Source organism: Salvia hispanica, chromosome 5, assembly GCF_023119035.1.
Source record: "Salvia hispanica cultivar TCC Black 2014 chromosome 5, UniMelb_Shisp_WGS_1.0, whole genome shotgun sequence".
Lineage (NCBI taxonomy): Eukaryota > Viridiplantae > Streptophyta > Magnoliopsida > Lamiales > Lamiaceae > Salvia > Salvia hispanica.
The window spans coordinates 3,033,568-3,054,828 of NC_062969.1; the positions used below are offsets into that span (position 1 = coordinate 3,033,568).

At 34.4% G+C, this 21,261-nt stretch overlaps 2 protein-coding genes across 2 annotated transcripts; one reads left to right on the plus strand and one right to left on the minus strand.

Moving 5' to 3' along the window:
* The first annotated feature begins 4,697 nt into the window (after positions 1 to 4,697).
* Positions 4,698 to 7,170, plus strand: LOC125187766 (glucan endo-1,3-beta-glucosidase 14-like). Its single transcript, XM_048084397.1, has 3 exons — positions 4,698 to 4,847; positions 5,522 to 6,600; positions 6,821 to 7,170. Exons 1-3 carry the CDS (start codon positions 4,781 to 4,783, stop codon positions 6,905 to 6,907), a joined length of 1,233 nt encoding a protein of 410 aa, XP_047940354.1. The 5' UTR covers positions 4,698 to 4,780; the 3' UTR covers positions 6,908 to 7,170.
* Positions 7,171 to 11,652: 4,482 nt separating this feature from the next.
* On the minus strand, positions 11,653 to 15,575 carry LOC125188968 (dammarenediol II synthase-like). The gene is made up of 11 exons (XM_048086099.1): positions 15,433 to 15,575; positions 14,844 to 15,260; positions 14,445 to 14,534; positions 14,102 to 14,296; positions 13,939 to 14,023; positions 13,499 to 13,854; positions 12,905 to 13,360; positions 12,711 to 12,817; positions 12,287 to 12,608; positions 12,030 to 12,194; positions 11,653 to 11,948 (listed from the first exon to the last, which is right to left on the minus strand). Exons 2-11 carry the CDS (start codon positions 15,243 to 15,245, stop codon positions 11,832 to 11,834), a joined length of 2,295 nt encoding a protein of 764 aa, XP_047942056.1. The 5' UTR covers positions 15,246 to 15,260; positions 15,433 to 15,575; the 3' UTR covers positions 11,653 to 11,831.
* Positions 15,576 to 21,261: the final 5,686 nt, after the last annotated feature.

The window sequence follows — 21,261 nt, forward strand, 5'->3', positions numbered from 1 at the left end:
TATTGATAACAAAATTATAACTCTCACAAAAGTTCGTGGAGTATATCTTTTCGTTACTAACCTTTTTTTGCAAAACAACTTTTTGTTTATCAATCTTATGTTGACGAACCACTCACTTGAATTGGGCCTCTAGTTACACAAATAGAAGAGTAAGGTCCATTTCAAAAAATTAAATCAGTGCCTACAAATAGATAGAGATTAAGATACGTTATTTATTAATAACATTTAAATAAGTATGTGTTTGACTCGTTTGACTTAATTTCATATTTTAGAATTTTAGTTTATTATAATTACTCCGTTTATTCCACTTTAAGAGTCTCAATCATTTAAAAATAATAATAAATATTTAAATCGGTGAAATGTCTACACTTAAAAATATTTTTATCTATAATATTAGGATGAATTTTTTCATGGTCTTGTGGGCCTATTTTATACTCTTGTCATTTATTACTCCCTTCGTCCTATAATAGATGTCACATTTAGGAGATGACACGAGATTTTAAGAGATATTATTTTGTGTGTTAAATGGTGAGAGAAAATATAATTTTATAATTGATGTGAGAATAAACTTTTTACAAAACACGAAATATGACATCTTTTATGTGACAAACTGAAAATGATAGTGTAACATCTACTATTGGACATAGGGAGTTTTAACTTGCATTGTATAGCGAGTTAGCGACTGAAAATCAGCTAATATATACTCTAAAATGTTAAGCTTGTAATATACTATAATCAAATCATACATGAAGCAAAATAAAATAAGAAATGTATGTGGAAAGATGGATTCTCTAAATTTGTTTTTTCAAAGAAATTGATTCGTTTGACATTCTTGTCTGTGACGCATAATCAATTAAAATTGAATGTGATGGGATCTTAAATTAGCAGTGATTAAAGACTGAATCTATGTCGAAAATTGCGATGCCTAATTAGTTTAATTGTTGGTGTAAAGATGACGGATTGATGAGTAGGAGTGTGGAATTGTCAAAATGATTGAACTAATCATCGTGATTAAACACTAATTAGTAATTAGGTGTACTGCAATTGGTTCTTAGGAGTTAAGCAAAAGATTCTTCTAGCCTAGTTAATTTAATCTCATAAAAAGTGTTGCTGCACATGGCCATTCTATCAATGTTTATGATAAACCCACCTTTTTTTCTTTCCAGGTTTGTTCTACATCCAAAATTGATGCAATTTTCTGATTGAATTGGGAAAGAGGAAATGAATACAACAGGTGTTCAAATAGTCAAAAATTGATATTATTTGAATCTGAATTAAATCAGAATTGTTGTTTGTCAAACTTATGTAAGTGAAATGAATGGAAATTAGCCAATTAGATGTAAATACTGTGTCAGCAACAAAGAGGAAATAGGAAATGGATTGTGACTTATTCCCACGTATTAATTTCCTTCCTTATCCATCTACCAAACGCCCTTTGGGCCCAAAATACGTGTAATTTAGCCTTTTCAAATCTCCACCATTTAATCGCACACGACTTGTTTCTTCCCTTTCTACACAATAAAGCAACGTAGACTAGTTATAACATTCTGAGTTTTTTATAATATAAATAAATTGATGTTCAAATTAACTTGATAAGATTAAAATTACAAATTTTTTTTATTTAATTTTAAAATGAAAATGAAAAATAAGAATTATAAAATAAATTGAAAAAAGGAAATGTGTTGGAGTTGGAATTCGACCCCTGCTTATAGGGCAGAGCGTTGCGTCACGATGAGCTCAGTCATTAACCACTCAATCACTATATTAACTCACAAGCTCATGAGTCGTATATCAGGCTAATGCAAGCTGCCAACGTCTTAACTGGGACGTGTCCCACAAAATGCCCAACAACCAAGGGAGAAGAATCGTTGTGGATGCTCATACTATTTAATACTTTCCTCCATTCCAAGGAAGATGATCCCTTCCTTGGACGGTGCGAGAATTTTTTATGCAATTTTATTTTGTGAGTGAAGTGGAGAGAGTAAAGTATGATAGAAGAAATAAAGTAGATAAAAAGATATTTTCATTTTTAGTAATGAGTCATCTTTGTTGGAATAGACCAAAAGGAAAAGTGAGTCATCTTTAATGGAACAGAGGGAGTATAAGATAGGATATATTAATCATAAGAAAATAGTACTCCCTCCGTCCCAAGGTATTAGACCAACTTTCCTTTTTGGGATGTCCCAACATATTAGACTCATTTCATTTTTTAGCAAAAAACATCTATCTTATTTTATTCTCCACCTACTTTTTTCTCTCTTCTCTCCCCTACTTTTTCCCTCTCTCATTCTTTACTCTATCCACTTTAACTATTTAAATATCACTTCCTTAAATCATGTGCCCAAAAGAAGTGAGTCTAATACTCCGGGACGGAGGGAGTAGTTTTTTTAGATAAATTAAAAATATTACTCTCTCTGTCCCACTTTAAGAGTCCCGACTACGTTTGCCCACTTGTTTTGTAAAAATCATAATAAATAGTTAAAGTGAAAAAATAGTAAAGTAAGAGACATAATAATGTTATTAAGACTCTTCTCGACATTATTCTTTCTCTTACTTTACTATTTCTCCACTCTAACTATTTCTTACTATGATTTTTATAAAATGGGTGTGCAAAAGTGACCGGGACTCCTAAAGTGGGACGGAGAGAGTATTAAATTATTAGAAAATTAAAGGAATTGACTTTTATTTAAATTGAAATTATGACAAGCCACAATATCATCATCACTCATGTCAAGAGACCTTCTCATAAACATTTCTAATCCCACATTTACATTGTTCTGATCCCACCAAGTCCTTTGTCCTTATTGCTCATCATTAATTATTATTATTTTTACTCTGATTAAGCTATCGATAATGGGGAGCGTCATGATAATTTTATAAAATTAATACACCTATGGATTTCAAGATTTCACGGTTATGGCTATGATTATACTAATTAGATTGCGCTTTTGCCGTCATCACTTCTATGCATGTGTGTCAACGTGGTCCATTACTATTCTTCTATCCACCTTGAAAAAAAGTTGAGAAGTATTTTTTTTTTCATTTTATTGAAAGAGAAAATTAGTGTAAACATCACTACTTACCCGGGACAATTAGATTGTTTGATTGCTTTTATAGGAGTAAAAGTTTGTATAATAATAATCTTATAAGAAGAGCAGGTTCAAATAAAATTTAATTTGTCATCATTTTTTATGATTCACAATTATCATACAAAATGTACAATAGTACAATGAAAAATGCATTCATAAAAAACAAGACCAGTACTTTCTAAATTTTTCTATTTTAATATTCATTCATATAAAAAAAAAACATTGTCGATACATAAGCAGAGTGACACCAGTCTTAAAATGACAACTTGACAATAACCTAACATGCAATTTGCGATACATAAGAAAGCAACTTGGTATATGGTTCAAAACAATCTGCGATATGAAATCAGAGCACTATGGTGACAACATAATTAAAATGACAATCTAGAAAAGCAATCTGCTATACATGGACAAACAATCTGTGACACATAGGCAACCAACTCAACATATGGTTGCAAGCAATTTGCGGCACATAGGCAACCAACTCGACATATGGTTCCAAGCAATCTGCGGCACGGAATTAGAGATAATCAAGCAATCCGCTATACATAAGCAAGTAAGTCTGCCACGTAACAAACTAAGATTGAATCTGCTCCTAAATCTAAGAGTGCTCATTGGTGTTATGTCGTCATTTTCCTATATCGAGATTCATAAATGTTGTATATTTTAAAGTTATTCATCTTTACTCTGAATAAGGCTGATTTTTCATATCCGAACCATAGGAGTGGGCTATCCCAACTAAAATTAACCCTCCTTCATGTGTTCCCATTTGTTATGTCAACAATTAGACAGACAATTCCCCAACAAACATATCAAAGTAGCTACAATTTAAGGTTCATCTTCCCCGGTCCAAAAATTGTCTAGAATAGCAAACTACTTTTTGAATAGCCAACAGTAACTATGTATGTGGTTGACATTTCCTCCTTAACTATTCAGACATATGTAAAGTTCGATAGAAAAATATTCATACATATCTGCAGGATAAATTATAGTAAGAAAATTAAACCTTTTCCCTTGCTTACACTTGTTTCAATAAAAAAATATTCCAAAATATCTATAGGCTACTTTTCAGTAAGAAAATTAAACATTTTGCCTTGCTTACACTACGTTATACTTGCATCTTAAATATGTTTTCTACTCGTCCCATTTAAAATGTCTCACATTTTTTGAATCGTCACATTGAAGTGTCTCATTCCAATTAAGAAATAATAACGGTCTTTAAAAATATCAAGACATAGGTGATACAAATGCAAATAAATTGAGAATACAAGTGAACACCAATAAATGGAGAATAAGCAATTATAAAATAGAAAGAACTAGCAAATGATTTGTAATTAATATTGGGAGGAATATACTGTCCCCTCCCCCCCTTTTAATTTTCTTTTGAGCAAAGAAAGTGATGGGCAGATGGCCTCAATAAAAAGACAAGTTAGGACAATCAGAAATTATTCAAAACAACTAATTAAGGCTATGTAATGTTATGTGCCTTAGGCAACCCACCCAACTCGAAAACCCAAAAACAAACAAGTAAAGAAAAGTATTGTCATCCCAAATCCTATATAAACTGCCCCTCTCTCATCATTTCATTTCCCCCCTTTCTTGATTTATTCTACAAATCTCCCTCTCTCCACCTTTTCACTCTTCTCTCAAGGCTCAACAACAAAGAAGGAAAAGGTAAAGTTAACTCTGTCATGGCAAATCCTCCCACCAAGACCTCCTCCTTACATATTCTTCTTGGATTCTTTCTCGCTTTATCAGGTAACACTTATATCACCCTCCCTCTCTTTTCAAGTCTTCCGATGTTTGTTTGCATGTGTCTCAGTGATGACGTGATCACATCTTTTTATTTTTATTTTCAATTTAAAAGGTTAATTGCGGTAAAATTCATTAAATTTGATTAAATTCCAGTCCGTCCCACGACTTTAAATATAACCAAAAAACTAATTGAATTTTTTTTTGAACTTGTATGTTGTCGACAGTCGTCATCATTAATTGAGAAGAAATTCGTCTGTCCTAATTTTTCTAGTTGATTTTTTTTTCGAAAATTTTTCTTTTAAAAAAATATTTTCCCACTAACTAACGTCTGTAATAACATGTCTCGATTTCATACAAGAAGCAAAAAATGTTAAATTTATGATACAATCATTCACTTTAAGATTACGCGATTAGCTAGAACCAAATTTAGTGCTTTTTTTTCGACAATTTACCTTGTATTTGTATTCGTATTTTATTTTAAAAGTAATTTTCCCTCCTAATATATAACGTTTGTAATAACATGTCTTGATTTCATATTCGAAGCAATAAATGTTGCATTTATCCCACATCAGTCACTTTAAGATTATGCGATTAACCAAAAATTGACCAAATTCTTTTTTTCGATAATTTACCTTGTATCCGTATGTATATTTTAAAAGTAATTTTCCCTCCAACAGGGTTGGGTTTGCTACAAGAAGCAAAATCACTAGGCATAAACTACGGCCAGGTGGGCAACAACCTCCCTCCGCCGGAGAAGGTTCTCGAGCTCCTCCGATCCCTAAAGCTGAGCAAGGCCCGAATCTACGACACGAACCCCGAAATCCTAGCTGCATTCGCCAACTCCAACGTGGAGCTCATCGTGACCGTCGAAAACAACCTCCTCGCCACCCTAATGGACCCCAACCAAGCCCTCCAATGGGTCCAAACCCGCATCAAACCCTACTTCCCCGCCACCAAAATCACCGAGATCGCCGTCGGCAACGAGGTCTACACCGGCGACGACACCACCCTCATCTCCTACCTCGTCCCCGCCATGGTCAGCATCCACTCCGCCCTCTCCCGCCTCTCCCTCGACCAATTCATCAGAGTCTCCACCCCAAACAACCTCGCCGTTTTACAAGAATCCTTCCCCCCGTCGGCGGGAAGCTTCCGGCCGGAGCTCGCCGCCGTAATGCCGCAGTTTTTGCAGTTTCTCGCAGCCACGAAAGCCCCCTTCTGGATCAATGCCTACCCGTATTTCGCCTACAAGGACAGCCCGAGCAAGATCCCGATCGACTACGCTCTGCTCAACCCGAATAACCCGGGGATGGTGGACCCGAACACGAGGCTGCGCTACGACAACATGCTCTACGCGCAGGTGGACGCGGTCGCCTTCGCGATGGCGAGGCTCGGGTTCGGGGGGATCGAGGTCCGGGTGTCCGAGACCGGGTGGCCGTCGAGAGGGGATGTCAATGAGGTCGGCGCCACCTTGCAAAATGCGGCGATGTATAATCGGAATATTCTGAGGAGGCAGGTGCGGGGTGAGGGGACGCCGCTGAGGCCGAATGCCAGGCTCGAGATCTACGTGTTCGCGTTGTTTAACGAGGACATGAAGCCCGGCCCGACTTCCGAGAGGAATTACGGGCTTTTTCAGCCCGATGGGACGATGGCCTACAATCTCGGGCTCTCCGCATTGTCCACGACCTCCTCCACCTCGACCTCGACATCGACATCCACCTCTCCCGCTTCAATCTCGTTGACTTCCGCAGCAACCAAGGTAAAAAAAATTGAAAAAATCACGAAATTTGGTCAAATTCTGATTATTCAGTTTACTGAAAAAAAAATCACTAATGAAAGACCAATTATTTCATTCATCATTTCAACCACTCCCAAGTGAACTTTTAATTATGATTAGTGAAATTTAATCTTACTTTAATTATGGATATATTGATATTAATTATTACACTTGTGGCTAATTTTATTTAAATTTGAAACAGGTTAAGAGGAGGGGATATTCGAGCTTGCCATATTCAATATTCATCTATTTGCTGGGCTTCCAAGTTTTTATGAGAAGACAGTGCTAAAATGGAAGGATAAATGGTGCTCATGTAAATACAACATCGACTGAGGTTGAATGAAGAAATTAATCGGATCTGTGTTTTCAATTTTTTGGCATATTTGAGATGGGAATCTTAATTGTAGCCATTATTCAAATGCCAAAAAAAGAAAAACACAGCCACCTTAGCTAGCTAGCTAATTTAATTATTGAGTTGGATACAAAATTGAAGGATTCTTTGTTCTGATGCCAAAGACATAATATGAATGACCATTCATTGATATTCGTCAACAAGATTTTCTTCAATTCAAGAAATGGAGGGCTGAGGATATCATCAACCATTCAAGAAATTAAATTACTACTATCTTTCCCAAATGATCAAAGCAAGATTCTTCCACTAGTGACATACTACTATTAATTTCAAACCAGTTAATTACTTTGTATATTAGCTAGCTCCCTTTCTTTACTATTAGATCTATCATTAGTATAAATATATATATATATATATATATATATATGTGTATAGAGAAGATTTAGCAATAAAGATATGAACTTTGCTTTTTATTCCCATTGGATATTAATAGTAAATGCAGAACTGTGGCTTCAATCTACTAAATTGATGGACAATCTTACTTGGAATTTTGTATAAAGGTGCTAACTTTAGGAAGTGGATTCCACAACTGTTCCTGCACATATATATTCCGAATACATTCATAATTAAAATGCACAAAATATGAAATAAAGTTTGAGATAGCAAATTGAAGATAATGTTAATTAGCATAATCGTCAAAGGTTAAGCTTTGTTTTGTTCTTAATCGAACAATGGGCAGCCAGCTTTATTCCCTCGCCTTAACCGTCAGCATAAATTAGAAGGGCCATTTTTTCTTTGTTTCAAACAACTTTACATTCACACACAATCTGAGGTCAGCAATCAGCTAAAAATAACGGTGCACATGAAGTCCAATATAATGGAAACTTTACATTTAGTAATCCATGTCCTTATTTATTGGAAGCTTTAGCAAGCTTATTATGGATTAATTTTACTATAACTGGTGTAATATTATATCATGTGAGTGTGTGTTTGTTTCAATAGAATTGAGTTCATCACAAATATCCTTACAGTTACAAGTCTTTTAATTCTTTTGCATAGCCATAAATGATGGAACAAATTCAAATAATATAATATTATAGCGTGTCTAAGTCAATGAGAATTTTTTTTCACAAATGACCATATTGGCCAACAAGAGAGACACCATGCTAAAGCCTTATTTATATAGCATTGACTTGATAAAGATTTTGATGTCAATATCCACAACTTGCTGGTGGGGCTCAAAGGGGTGCGGTTCACGAGACCCCATGTTGAAGGGTGTTTAATATGGGACAGGGAGAGGGCCCGGAGGCCACGCGGGAAAACGGTCTGCGTTGCATAGTCCGTGCTAGACTAGAGTCGTTTTATAATTTAAAATTTGATTTTTTATTACTATTAATTCCTTTTTTTTTAATAAATACCGCATAAATAGTTCACACACCTTTCACAATACCTCCTAAAAAAATTCTTTCTATAAACAGTTTAGTGATTCCCCACATCAATCGAGATATCAAAGATGCTACTTATTGATATTACAACCGCTGCCGATCGAAGTTCGTCCTAATTTTATATAACAGAGTAATTTGTTATCTGTAGTGATATTGACTTTAATAGAGTAATTTTGTTATTTATAGTGTTATTTATTTATATTTTATAAAATGAATGATAATTCACAAAAATAAAATAAAGTAAAACTAAGCTATAGTAGTATGAGTATAGGTATGAGGAGAATCAGAGATGTATGGAGTTGGAGTGATATGAGGCGTGAATTGTAGATGAACTAAATAGATAATTAGATACCATAAGCCTTTCATTTTATAAAGCTTTTTAAAAATATGACGAACCCAATTTTAATAGGGAGTATACTAATATGTCGACTCTTTCCAACCAAACTAATTAAAGCCTTAAATTGTGAAAGGAAATTGATTTGGTGAATCGGCGGTTAGGCAGCTTTTTGTGCAACAAAAGTAACATGGTGTGGTGGAAAGATCATGTACTAAGGAGAAACAAACACATGCTGCCCAAACTTGGATACTTAGCTCTATTACCTTCCTCTTTTTTCGACTTGTACATCAAATTGCAATTTTAGGTTTATCTAAAACAAGTGATTCTGAGTTGAGAAGGGTTTTTGGTGATGGTGAGCCCTCAAAGGGCTTTGAGATGATCAAGTTTAAGGGGAAACTGATAAATTTAATCAATCTAATTTTATTTCATCATCTATTGTACTCTCTTTTTATCTTTCATACTTTATTCTTCTCTCATACTTTTCAACACAATTTCTTAATCTCCGTGACTAAAAGTTTTGACTTAACTTGGTTGGGACGAAGGAGTACGTATTTAAGTTAATTTATAGTCATATACACCTTATCCATTATATATGAAACGTTTGTTTTTCGACACGAAATTTTACGTAGTATTGTTTTATGAGTTAACGAAGAGATAATAAAGTATGAGAGTGGGAAAAAGTAGAGATGGTAGTATTTCTATTTTAGGAAATGTTTCATTTTTAATAGAGTAATCCAAAAAGAAAAATGTTTCATTTTTAATGGGATAACGAGGTATACGTTTGATATTGTCTATTGCATACTTAATGGAGTAGAACATATGTGGTATAAGATTCAAGATTCTCATAGACTATGGTATATATTTTTTCTTTATATTAATCTTAAATCTTTACTATTGTTTTATGTTAATCATCTAAGAATTGCAACATAAGATGTCATACCAGAATCTAATATAGGGTTGGAATTGGAAAAGTTGGTACTTAATCCTCTCATTATACCATTTGTTGAGGAATTCAAAATTAAATATTGACCATAGGCTTTCTAGCTACTAGGATTAGCATCTCCCTTTTCTACTTATATGGACCACTAATCAAACAACTAAAGTACGGATTAATCCGTTAATTTTGACGCCCCTTCAATTGTTTGTGTTATAATTATGCTAATCTAAACTTTTTAACTGCCTTTAATCCGCAAGATTAGGGGAAGACTATATATTAAAGCCACTCTTTTGACAACAGGTCGCAGCGCAGAACTATAGTGACTTTGAGGTCACGGGTTCAAACTTTGTCATCCATTAATAGATTTTCAGTCTTAATCCGCAAACACAGTCAAGCAGAATTAGTCGGATTCCGTCAAAGACGGATTCAGTACACCTGTAATCAAACCCAAAAAAAAGTCACTCTTTTGACCTTTTAATTATCTTCCATACGTTTTAGAGATTACTCCCTCTGTCCCATAATAGTTGTCACTATTTTCCATTTTGATCCGTCCCACAATAATTGTCACACTTCATTTTTACCATAAATGGTAAGTTGGTCCCACATTTCAATAATTCACTTCACTCACATTTTATTATAAAATCAATATAAAAAAGTAGATCTCACATTATTATCTATTCCAACTAATTTTTCTTTACATTTCTTAAAACTCGTGCCCACAATAAAATTGACAATTATTTTGGGATGGAGGGAATATTTTTTAAGAAAATTAATAAATAATGGTTGATGTCAGATAGTTCCATAGAATGTACCCGAATTTGTCATTTTCATATATGTCCAAAAATATTTTTATTCTATCTATCGTAATTACTCCATGACTTTCTCTTGAACAACTTTATAAATTGATTACTAACACACAAACCAAACACGACTCTCACCCCTCACCACTTAAAAAAACGTTTTGAGTTTTTTTTTTTTGTTTTTTTGAAAACACAAAATATAATATTAAAACAAAAGACATTTTGCAACAAATTAATAATATTGTGCCGACCCATTGAAATCTGTCGTCGGCCCACTGTCATGTGGCGGCAGCTCAATCATTCTAAACCGATTTGATTTTTCATTTTTCCATTTGTCCATATAACGACTTGCTATAAAATCTTTTGGGTAGGTGGCAAAATTCAATTGCAATCAAATTGGTAATTTAACTTCTAAAAGATATGTCACAGATTAATTAATATTTATTAATTTGTTGGTTGTTATATCTCCAAAAGTTCCTATTTCAATAGGATAAATGTTGCTCTATCTCATTTCTGACATCTCTTTGAGCACACAAAGCATCAACTTCAGGTGTTTGTTTCTTGGAAAGATTATTCAGATATTATTGTAAAAATATAAAAATAATGAAAAGTTAAAAAAGTGATCGAACAATGCTGGTGGGCTTCGAAATAGTTAAAATTGATGATGATTCAACTAATAGATGGACAATTGAGTTAGCTCAGTTAGATATGAATGGAGAACTATGGTTGATTTTTTTAAGAAATCATTTGAAATAATGAATTATTTTATTTGATTTCAGTGCTATAATTTTTACAAAATGAAGAAATCAAGACAATATGTGGGCCCAAGCCCATTGTTCTAACAAAAATAGTGATTGTGTCCAAATTCATCCGAGCAATATATTTCAATCTTATAGCCTTTTTAGTCCATAATTGAGATTTGAGATCATCATTAAATTTAAAAAAAAAAAAGAGAGATTAATAGTACTACTATTACTGGCCTTGTTACAATAATATCAACATCTATATTTCTTAAATTCTTTCTACCCTTCTCTATTATTGATTCAAATTCCATATATCCAACCTCTGCCATATTCTTGCTTGCCACTATTATTTTCATCTCCTTCATTGTTTTAAGATTATTATCAATCTTACTACATAATGCACACTAAAACAGTAAGAAAAAAAGATAAGAATAACAATTTTATTATCACAGCTTCCCACAGATATATTTCACATTGTTATTCTGTAGTTTCTGTCACAGATTTTTCACCCATTCTTAACACAAAAAACACCAACATACATATATCTATAAACACATCTCTGGTTTTGAATATGAATATAATCTGATTATCTACATTTACTAGCATTTCGATGCCCAGACTCGTTTACGATACTCTCCCAACGCCCACAACGGGAATATATTCCTATACTGCGCGTAATGCAGCATACAGTTCTTCATGTACACCCCAGTTATATCCTGCCAATATTTCCAAATTTTTTCAGTAAAACATAAAAATTTCTTACACCACACTAAGACAAAGGTTTATGTCCGCATTACCTCTTGAGGAAAATCTCCATCCTCCATCTGTGCATTAATCAACAGCTTTGCTGCTCTATGCAGTGGCTTCGGATCCCTCTCAGCCTGCCCGGCATACATTAGACCGAGCATCGCCCATGATGTCTGAACCAAATTCGTCCGGTTTCCTTCCAACGGAATGTATTTCTGTTACAACATCACATTCATTGTTAGAAGATTTTTAAACTTTTTTTCAAAAAAAGACTAATTTTGGTGGACGGATCAGAACGACTTTATACCATGCTTGGGCAGGACTCGAGGCTTTCTCCCCATCCGCCTTCTTCGTTCTGCGTTGTCAAGTAGAAATTCACAGCTTTCCGCACTGCCTCACTGTTCTCGTACGTCTTCCCTGCTGCGACTAGTCCTCCCAAGACGAAGCACGTTCCGTACAAGAAGCAGATTCCCCAGTAGCCATACCATGAACCATCAGGCCATTGCCTCCCTTCCAAAAACTTCAATGCATGCGCAACAGACGCTTCGATCTCCTTGGCCCGATGGCCCGGGTACAGACGCTTGAACGAGATTAGTGCTTGGATTATACAAGCAGTGTTCTCCACATGCCTGAACCAAAAAAAAAAAAAAAAACTCTGTTTTAGAAACATCCATCAAAATATTACTACCAAACTCAATTTCAATTATATCTGTTAGAATCAATCATCTTACTCTGATTCCACCACTATGTCTGCGAAGAGCTCCGAAGGGTTCAAAACCTGCAGATACGGCTGCGGAACCGGAGGCTCCCATATCGCAAATCCGCCACTTAAAGGACTCTGGAAACACATCAATATTCATTTTAAACTTATGAACACACAAAAAAAAGAGAACATATCTAAATAGGGATTAATTTTTTTTAATACCTGCAAATAAAGAAGCACATTGACACCATCATACAATCTCTCAGCATCAGCCTTCTCTCCGGCAATTTCATCCGGCATCTGCGACAGCATTAGCAGGCACTTGAGCGCTTCGGCTGTGCAGTCGGAGACAACCCAGCCCTGATCTTGGTCGGAGAAAGTCCACGAGCCTTTGGTGAAGTGGCGGTACATCGCCATGAAATCCCCCTTGGGATTCTCCTTCACCTGAGACTCCTTTATGTAGAAATGCGCCTTTTTGAGAGAGTCTCCGTACTCCTCCACCATCCCGCTAGCAATGATCGCTTGCGTCGCGAGAGTGCTGTCCCACAGCTGGCTTCCGAAGCTCTGCATCTTCATGCCATCCTCCGCCAGCCACATGTAGTCTGGCACTCTGGCTAGGTGGTACTTGAACTCGTCGCAGTTTGGGTCGTGCGCGAACCAACACATCATCTGTAGACTCTGTTGGCAACGAACAAAGACAGTATAAGAACTCATGCCAAAAGACTAGCCTGTCAGAAGAAGTCCCATATCTGTTGTGTTACACAGCAGATATGGGACAGTACTGATAGTGTGATGGTGAGGTAGTGAAGTGTGTACTTTTTCAACGCATCCGATGGTGATGTATCTGCTCTCCTCTGCTCCGTAGCGCATGTATTTGATGGCCTTGTCCATGGCCTTGTGCCGGATCTTGTTCAACGGCCATCGCCTCATTATTGGCTCGGTGCAGTAGTTGAGGGTGTCCCAGAGAGCATCTTGGATCCATGAGTGAGGGTAGTAGATATCTTCTTTGCAGCAGTGGTGGCGTGCCTTGTTCCAGTCGATCTGGTCGTAAGGCTTTAGGTGGATCTCGTTGCGGAGGGATAGAACGACGTCGGTCAAGGGTCCGTGGAACTGTTTCGCGTACAAGTACGACATTGGCATGTAGGTTGTGCGGCAGTAACACCACATCTTAGCTGCATTTGTTGGAATAATATTAGTTTCGAATCCGAACAAAAATCCGATGAAAATAGAGTGATGGATGTGCGTTATAGTTATACCGGGATGATAAGGGAAGACGGATGGGAAGAGCCAGAACTCCGGGGGAAGTGGGTTGCAACCGTCCCATTCGTAAACTCCTAGAACCTGTAATATATAGCATTTCCATGAGTCATTCAATTCTGAAGGCGCTTGTTAGGATGAACCAGTATGATCTTGATTTACCGAAAGATAGGTCTTTCCCCAAGAGGGGATTCCTGTAGCGCCTTCATGATCAAGGATCCATTTCCTTCCTCTAGCCATGGCCCCATTGCCGGCATCCGGTCCCTCCCCCATTATCCTCAGGGCCACGTAGCTCAATGCCGACCCAATCATAGTACTGTGCCCTTCTATGTAAAATCCCCAACCCCCATCCTCATTCTGCAACCATATTGACAAAATGTACAAATAAATATATCAGATATTTTCTAAGTGCAAAGGAGAAGACCGGAACTACTATACAAGTCTCATGAACTACTCCTCTTATTACCAGTTACCAAATGTTTGGGGGTATGATTGATAAATTTACCTGATGGTTGTAGATGTAACGAATCAACTCCTTGATGTGTTCCGGTGTCATCACTTTGTTCAACGTCCCACTTATGTACAAAGATATAAGCTATATCACAAAATGGTTGCCAAGTATTAGTTATAGAATTACTAATAGAATGTAGTGACACAGTATCACGAAAGTTGGTCAAATTTTGACCCGTAACATAAAATTTCAAAATGAAATATTAAATCACGAATTCTCATTTTTTCTTATCAATTATCTCATTCGTTCCAATACTACGCCTTTGGTGATGCTCAACAATCTCATTTGAACAAAACAGCGTACGTCCGATCATCATCAGAACATATAAATATTTTCAAATGCTACGAAACCAACCAAAATTCGTGATTTCAATATATCAAAAGCAAAACTTACCAGAGGGGGAGTAAAGAAGAGCGGTCCGGCATTCTCGGCCGGCCAATGGCCGTCGCTGGCCTGGACCGCCCGGTTCACCCGCAGCGCTTTCCTGACCGCGGTGGTCGCAGCTTCGTAGCTGATCTCCTCATCCTCCCCGATCCTCACCGGCGGAATCCCCAGCAGATCGATCCCACTCTCCCTCTTCAGCTGCAATCTCAAGAACAAATCTCCACATGAATGGAATCCCTTCTTCCTATTCTCACTCCAATCATCACGAGCCTTCTGGAAATCCACCGCCTGCGCCGCCCTCTCCTCCGCCGTGCCGCCGTTCTCGTCGTACTCCCAAATTTGCCGGCCGACAAAGTTGTTTGTGCTGTAAAGATAAGGGCCTTTGCCCTCCGCAATCTTCAGCCGCCACATTTTTTTTTCTTACAGCTGAAAATAATTTTCCGACAAAAAAAAGAGTTCAGCTTCGAGGAATACTATGCTTATGCAGTTAAAGTTACACTAAAAGCAAACGTGCACGTTTTAATTTACTACTTTCATGCTTATTTCATGCCACAATTCAGCTGAAATTCGAAAAATTTAACAGAGTTTAGATACTTACAAGAAATGATCAATGTGAGAATATGCAACTTTGAAGAGATTGTTGGTGAGAGGAAAGTGGAGGTTGGTTATTTATAAAACTAGTAGAGGGTTTGAATAATTAAATTAATAAGGTTGATTAGAAATGTGAAATTGGAGTTTGGAATATATATTTGCTGTCAACACTAAATTTGAGGGTGTGTTTATGACAAAGTAAAACTTGGCTGGCTATTCAATATCCAATACATGTGCTTGTAAACGTTATTCATAAAGTTTTAGGACACCACTATGATAGTATTATATTGAAAATTACTATTAAATAAAGATTCCATATCTCCTAAATCAAAGTGGGTGGTGATTGGTGAATATTTATCTACATTGGCGTACTTGAATTTATTTAGTGTGTTGAAGAAAGAAAACACAGGTTCTTTTTTGTCACTTTTGCCAATTCTCTCTCTTTTTGTATTTTTTCGGAAGAGACAAAGTTTACATCTCAAAATACAGTTAAAATCCATTATTAGTAAAATTTATAATTTTCTTTCCATTATTTAATAGTTCAATAATTGTCAAGGCAAACGACATCCTGATTTCTAGCATATCTTTCATCTCCTATTTTCATATTTGATGATAAAAAAATTGTTTTAAATAAATGAGTAACCTATAAAAAATTGTAACTTTCAAATAATTGAATTGGAGGAGGCCCATTGTATTAAATCCGTATAGCTAACCGAACTCAATTTATAGAGCCTCCAAAGATGATAAACCTTCAAATCAACATTAAATTGAAGTCCAAAATATTTAAACCAAGGACATATCATGTTCAAATCTGGCCTAAGATCTTACCATGTGATTTATATATACAATAATATAGTGCAACGTTTCATTTCCGCTACTCCCACTTGGCCCTATGCCGATCGCATATAAATATTCATCAATGATTATTAATTGTCTCATACAAACAAAAATATTTATACACGTAATCTTTATTTCTATAAATCAATTATATATGTGGATGCTACGAAATACGCTCCAATATTATATTTGCATTTGGCAATGTAGATTAGCCTTTTTAATATCTATAAAAGAAATTAATACATAATTAATGAAACCATGAAATAAATATGCACCACCACCACCTCATGCTGGCTCATAGATTAGCCTATTAAATATTCCCTCCGTCCTACAAGTGTGAATCCAACAAAGGATGTCACACTTGTGGGACGGCACGGAATTTTAGGAGGTTTTGTTTTGTGTGTTAAATGGAAAGAGAAAATATAATTTTTATATTCACGTGAGAGAACTTTTTCCAAAAAGGAAAATGTGACATCTTTTATGGGACAAATTAAAAAGGAAGGTGTGACATCTTTTATGTGACAAATTAAAAAGGAAAGTGTGACATCTTTTTTGGGACGGAGGGAGTAGTATCTAAAAATGAAATTAATACTTAATTAATGAACTACTCCGTATGAATTAATGCATAATTAGTGGAATGGGCTGCATATGCTTGAAGAGTGTATAAAAGCTTTCCTCTAAAAACTTAATACACGGACAATAAGGGTAGTAATAAAATACAAGTTTCATATATTGTACAAACTCCGAATTCTTTAGTATAGTGTCAATACAATGTCAACACATGGTAAAATTTCAAGATTTTGATGTAAACACATCATCAACCGTTGACACTGACATTTATAACACTCTAGATTATATTTTCGAATTTGTACAATATTTAGAATATTCATTTAATTACTTCCTAATAACAATATATAAATATTTATCAAGCACAATAGAAGACTGTCTATAAAATAGGGTGTGGATACTCTGCCATGGAAAAACCACAATAGATTAACACATGATTCTGGTTTTTATGAATTTGTACTTAATCAGTTTTGGAAACAACGTCGTTTCAACCCTGATCCCCACAATGGGTAATTCGCATTTAGATTAGATTGTACTCCCTCTGTTCCATAGTAATAAAGTTATTTTACTATTTGGGTACGTTCCATAGTAACAGGGTCATTCCCTTTTTAGTAAAAGTCAACACATTTTTCAAAACCTACTTTACTTTCTCTTACTTTTTTTCTCTCTTCATCTATATACCTTTTTTATTTTCCACTTTATTTTCCATTTACTTAATTCACTTAACACAATTTTTCTTAATCTCTGTATCGAAAAGAAACGTCTAAATTACTATGGAACGGAGGGAATATATAGGATACTGCATGCGTAGCAGTAATACTGGCAGAAGTTGAAATTGAAAGTGTCGTTTTGTAGTAGAATCACAATGTGTACAAAGACTACTTATGTATACAAATTTATTGGACGGTTGAAGCAGATATCTAATCCACAATGAGGGTAAAAAAGTCTTTTACAGACTTGTTGCTCTGTGACAAGGTCAATGTCAATTTATGGCTTCTATGCTCCATATTGCAAGATGGAAAATGCCGCTTTTGAGATAAGGCTGATAACCCATAAGGCTCATATTGCACCAAGTTTATGAATTGAACAAGTTAGTAGACTATACTTAAATATATTAGTTTTATAATAAAATGTAAGTGGAATAAGTTGGTATAATATAAGACCTACTTAAATATATTAATTTTATAATAAAATGTAAGTGGAATAAGTTGGTGTAATATGAGACCTATTTATCATTTATGGTAATGAAATGTGACTCTTATTTTGGGACGGTCAAAAATGAAAAAATGTGACTCTTATTATAGGACGGGGATTGTAATTTATAATACTCACTTTTTAAACCATTTTTTCCTGTAGTGTTTAAACGTGCATGATGCTCATGAATATTTATGCTCTCACACGACCCATCAGCTAGCGTGTTCTTTTAATAAGAGAAGCTCAAGGTACAAAGAAGAAAATTACTCCCTCCGTCTCCTCATTAATTGACATCGGTTGATTTGATCCGAGTTTTAAGAAATGTAGTGAAAAATGAATGTAAAAGAATAGTGGAATGTTAGTCCTATTTTTATATATTAATTTTATAATAAAATATGAGTGAAATGAATTGGCAGAAGGTGAGGTTCATTATCAAAAATAATAAAAAAATAAAAATATCAATTAATAGACAGACGGAAGAAAAAAATAGTGTCAATTAATGGAGGACGAAACAAATAGTAGAATTTATCTACAACAACCAAATAACAAACCTCAAATGCACAAAGAAACCAAATTTTGGCGGTTAGGGTTCAAATCATCCCACACATAGTAGAATTTATCCTACTCTAGTCTATTGTGAAACATTTTTGCGAATAATCTAAAGAATGAAACCGCGGGAATTTAGCTCAAAGTGAACAAAGTAATACAAATGTGGAGTTCAAATGTGCATTCTCGAATCCTCACACAAGGAACCTCTCAATCATTATATGTCATGTTTTTTTTGTGACTTCTCAATGTTCACACTCTATTCACATGAGGTCGGTAGGGACTAGGGTGGTGCCAAAAGTAACGTGTGAATTTGTCTTGATTGACTGTTTTTCATCGTCTTAATAGATGGGAGGTGTCCCATTTTCTTTCGAGTATAATTCCTTGAAAAAAATCCCATAAATTATATAGAGTTGTTAGTGTCCACAAATAACAATATATCGTATAAATTACGATAAATTGCCAGAATAATATAAACTTTGGAAAAATTATGATCAATCCTGCAATTTTAAAAAACATACCACAATTATATCAAAACTTTGATATTTTTTCTTAGTTGTCCTACTAATTTCAATTTAAAAGAAAATTATGTATGATTTTGAAGGTCACAAATATATGCCTTTTTTAGCAATTTTATATATTACTCAAAAAACAATTCGTTTTAGAATGAAAATTATAAAATAAACGACACATATTTTAATGCACAAGCTTCAAGTAGGAGAGATACAAAGAAAAAGTGATTGGAATATCGTTAGTGGAAAATGAGACTAATCCCAAATGACAAATATAGTCTATTTTTAAAGGGCAATTGGAATATTAACTTAAGTTAAAGCATTTTAACTTACGAATCATATAGTATGACCAATTCAACATAAATCCATTGTCATATTAGTGATGTATCTGTATCCAATTCAGACTACTAAGACCATCTCCAACCATTTATATCAAACTTAAACTCATTTTTGAGTATACGTCACACTAAAAAGTAGTTTTACTCAATTATTTATACCAAATTCAAAATTTACACCATTTTTGGGTTTTTATCTCACAAAATTTTTGCAGAAACACCATATTTGGTGTTGTTTCACAAAAAACACCAAAAATGGGTTTGAATGTGGTGTATAGTTTGAGAAGATTTCTACTCCAAAACTCATTTATAGAGTACGGTTAGAGATGATCTAACAATTTCGCAAATTAGTTTAAAATATTACTACTCGGTCCCATTACGAAAATCAATATATCGTACAGTACAAAATAACAATTGATTGAGTCAAGGTAGACTCTATAAGTCAACATTTTAAGGCTGATTTTTTTTGCATTTTTCAAGGTCCAGGTAAGTAGTAGGTAGTTCATTAAGTCCAAGTACATAGAGTATTAATATCTAATACGCATTAATTAATTATTTATTTTTCTTTAAGCTCTTTTCTTCCCACATTCAAATCTAAATTTGGTAGTAATAAAAAACTAGCAGAGCCAGCAGTTTTTTATTAGTTCACATTGAAGCTGCATAGATATTACATGTCACTACTATTTGCTAAATTTTATGATTCTTTTTTGTTACTTCGTTTTCGGTTTTTTATAATTTGCGTGTCAACTTTCTATTTTTATTTTCACTACATATATTTTTTATCATTAACTATTTTAAGGCGGTATCCAATCACTCAATCTAACAAAAATAATAATTTCTCTTATAACAAATATCGATAGTAGTATTTTTTTTTTGTTTATAACTTGGAAGAAAATATCGATAGTAGTTTTTTTTATTTTTTTTTCCATCATCGTACATATCTACTCCAGATAAATTGTGTATTGGAGACAGAAAATGGGAAAATGATGAAATTTGAATTATATTACTGTTGTAGAATAATTGTTGTATATATATCTTTTTCGGGATATATATCCCAAACCAAATATGTAAGCTTATTTTTTTACAAGTAAGATTTTTAATCCATTTAGTATTATACCCATATTTAGTTTTCTTTAACCAAAGAGCTAGAGCATTCAGTTGAGGTTAATAAACTTATTTTTTTTAGGAGCATAAATTGTTGGAATTTATTTTTTAGTTTATACCCTTTCCATCCGCGAATAGGAGTCTCATTTTTTTCCGACACGAGTTTTAAAAAATGTTAAGAAGAGTGGATGGAAGAAATTTAGTGGAAATATATATCCCACTTATATATATTAGTTTTAAATGAGAGTATATAATTGAAATAGATTAGTGGAATGTGAGACCTCTTACCATTTATAATAATAATGAATCGGGACTTCTATTCGTGGACGAAAGGAGTAATTAACTCAAAAACTATATAGTTCGCCAAATATTTTGTAACTATGAACTCCTAAATAGCTTAAAAGCTACCTTTACAAAATCATAAGCTTAATCAAAGATCATCTTTTGTCGCGATGCAAGTGATTTTGTAAGAAGCCTCGGTTTTTATTACTTGGGTTTTGACGGCTAATATTCTATTCATCCATCTCATAAAAAATGTCTTATCTAATTTTAGTTTGTCCCATTAAAGATGTCATATTTTCATTTTTAAAAAAAAATCTATTTCATAATAATATAAATATTATATTTTCTTTTTCCATCTAATACATAAAACAAAACTTCATAAAATTTCGTATCATTTCACAAATTTGATATTTTTTGTGGGACAGAGGAAGCACTATCATTTTCTTGTTTGGACTTTTT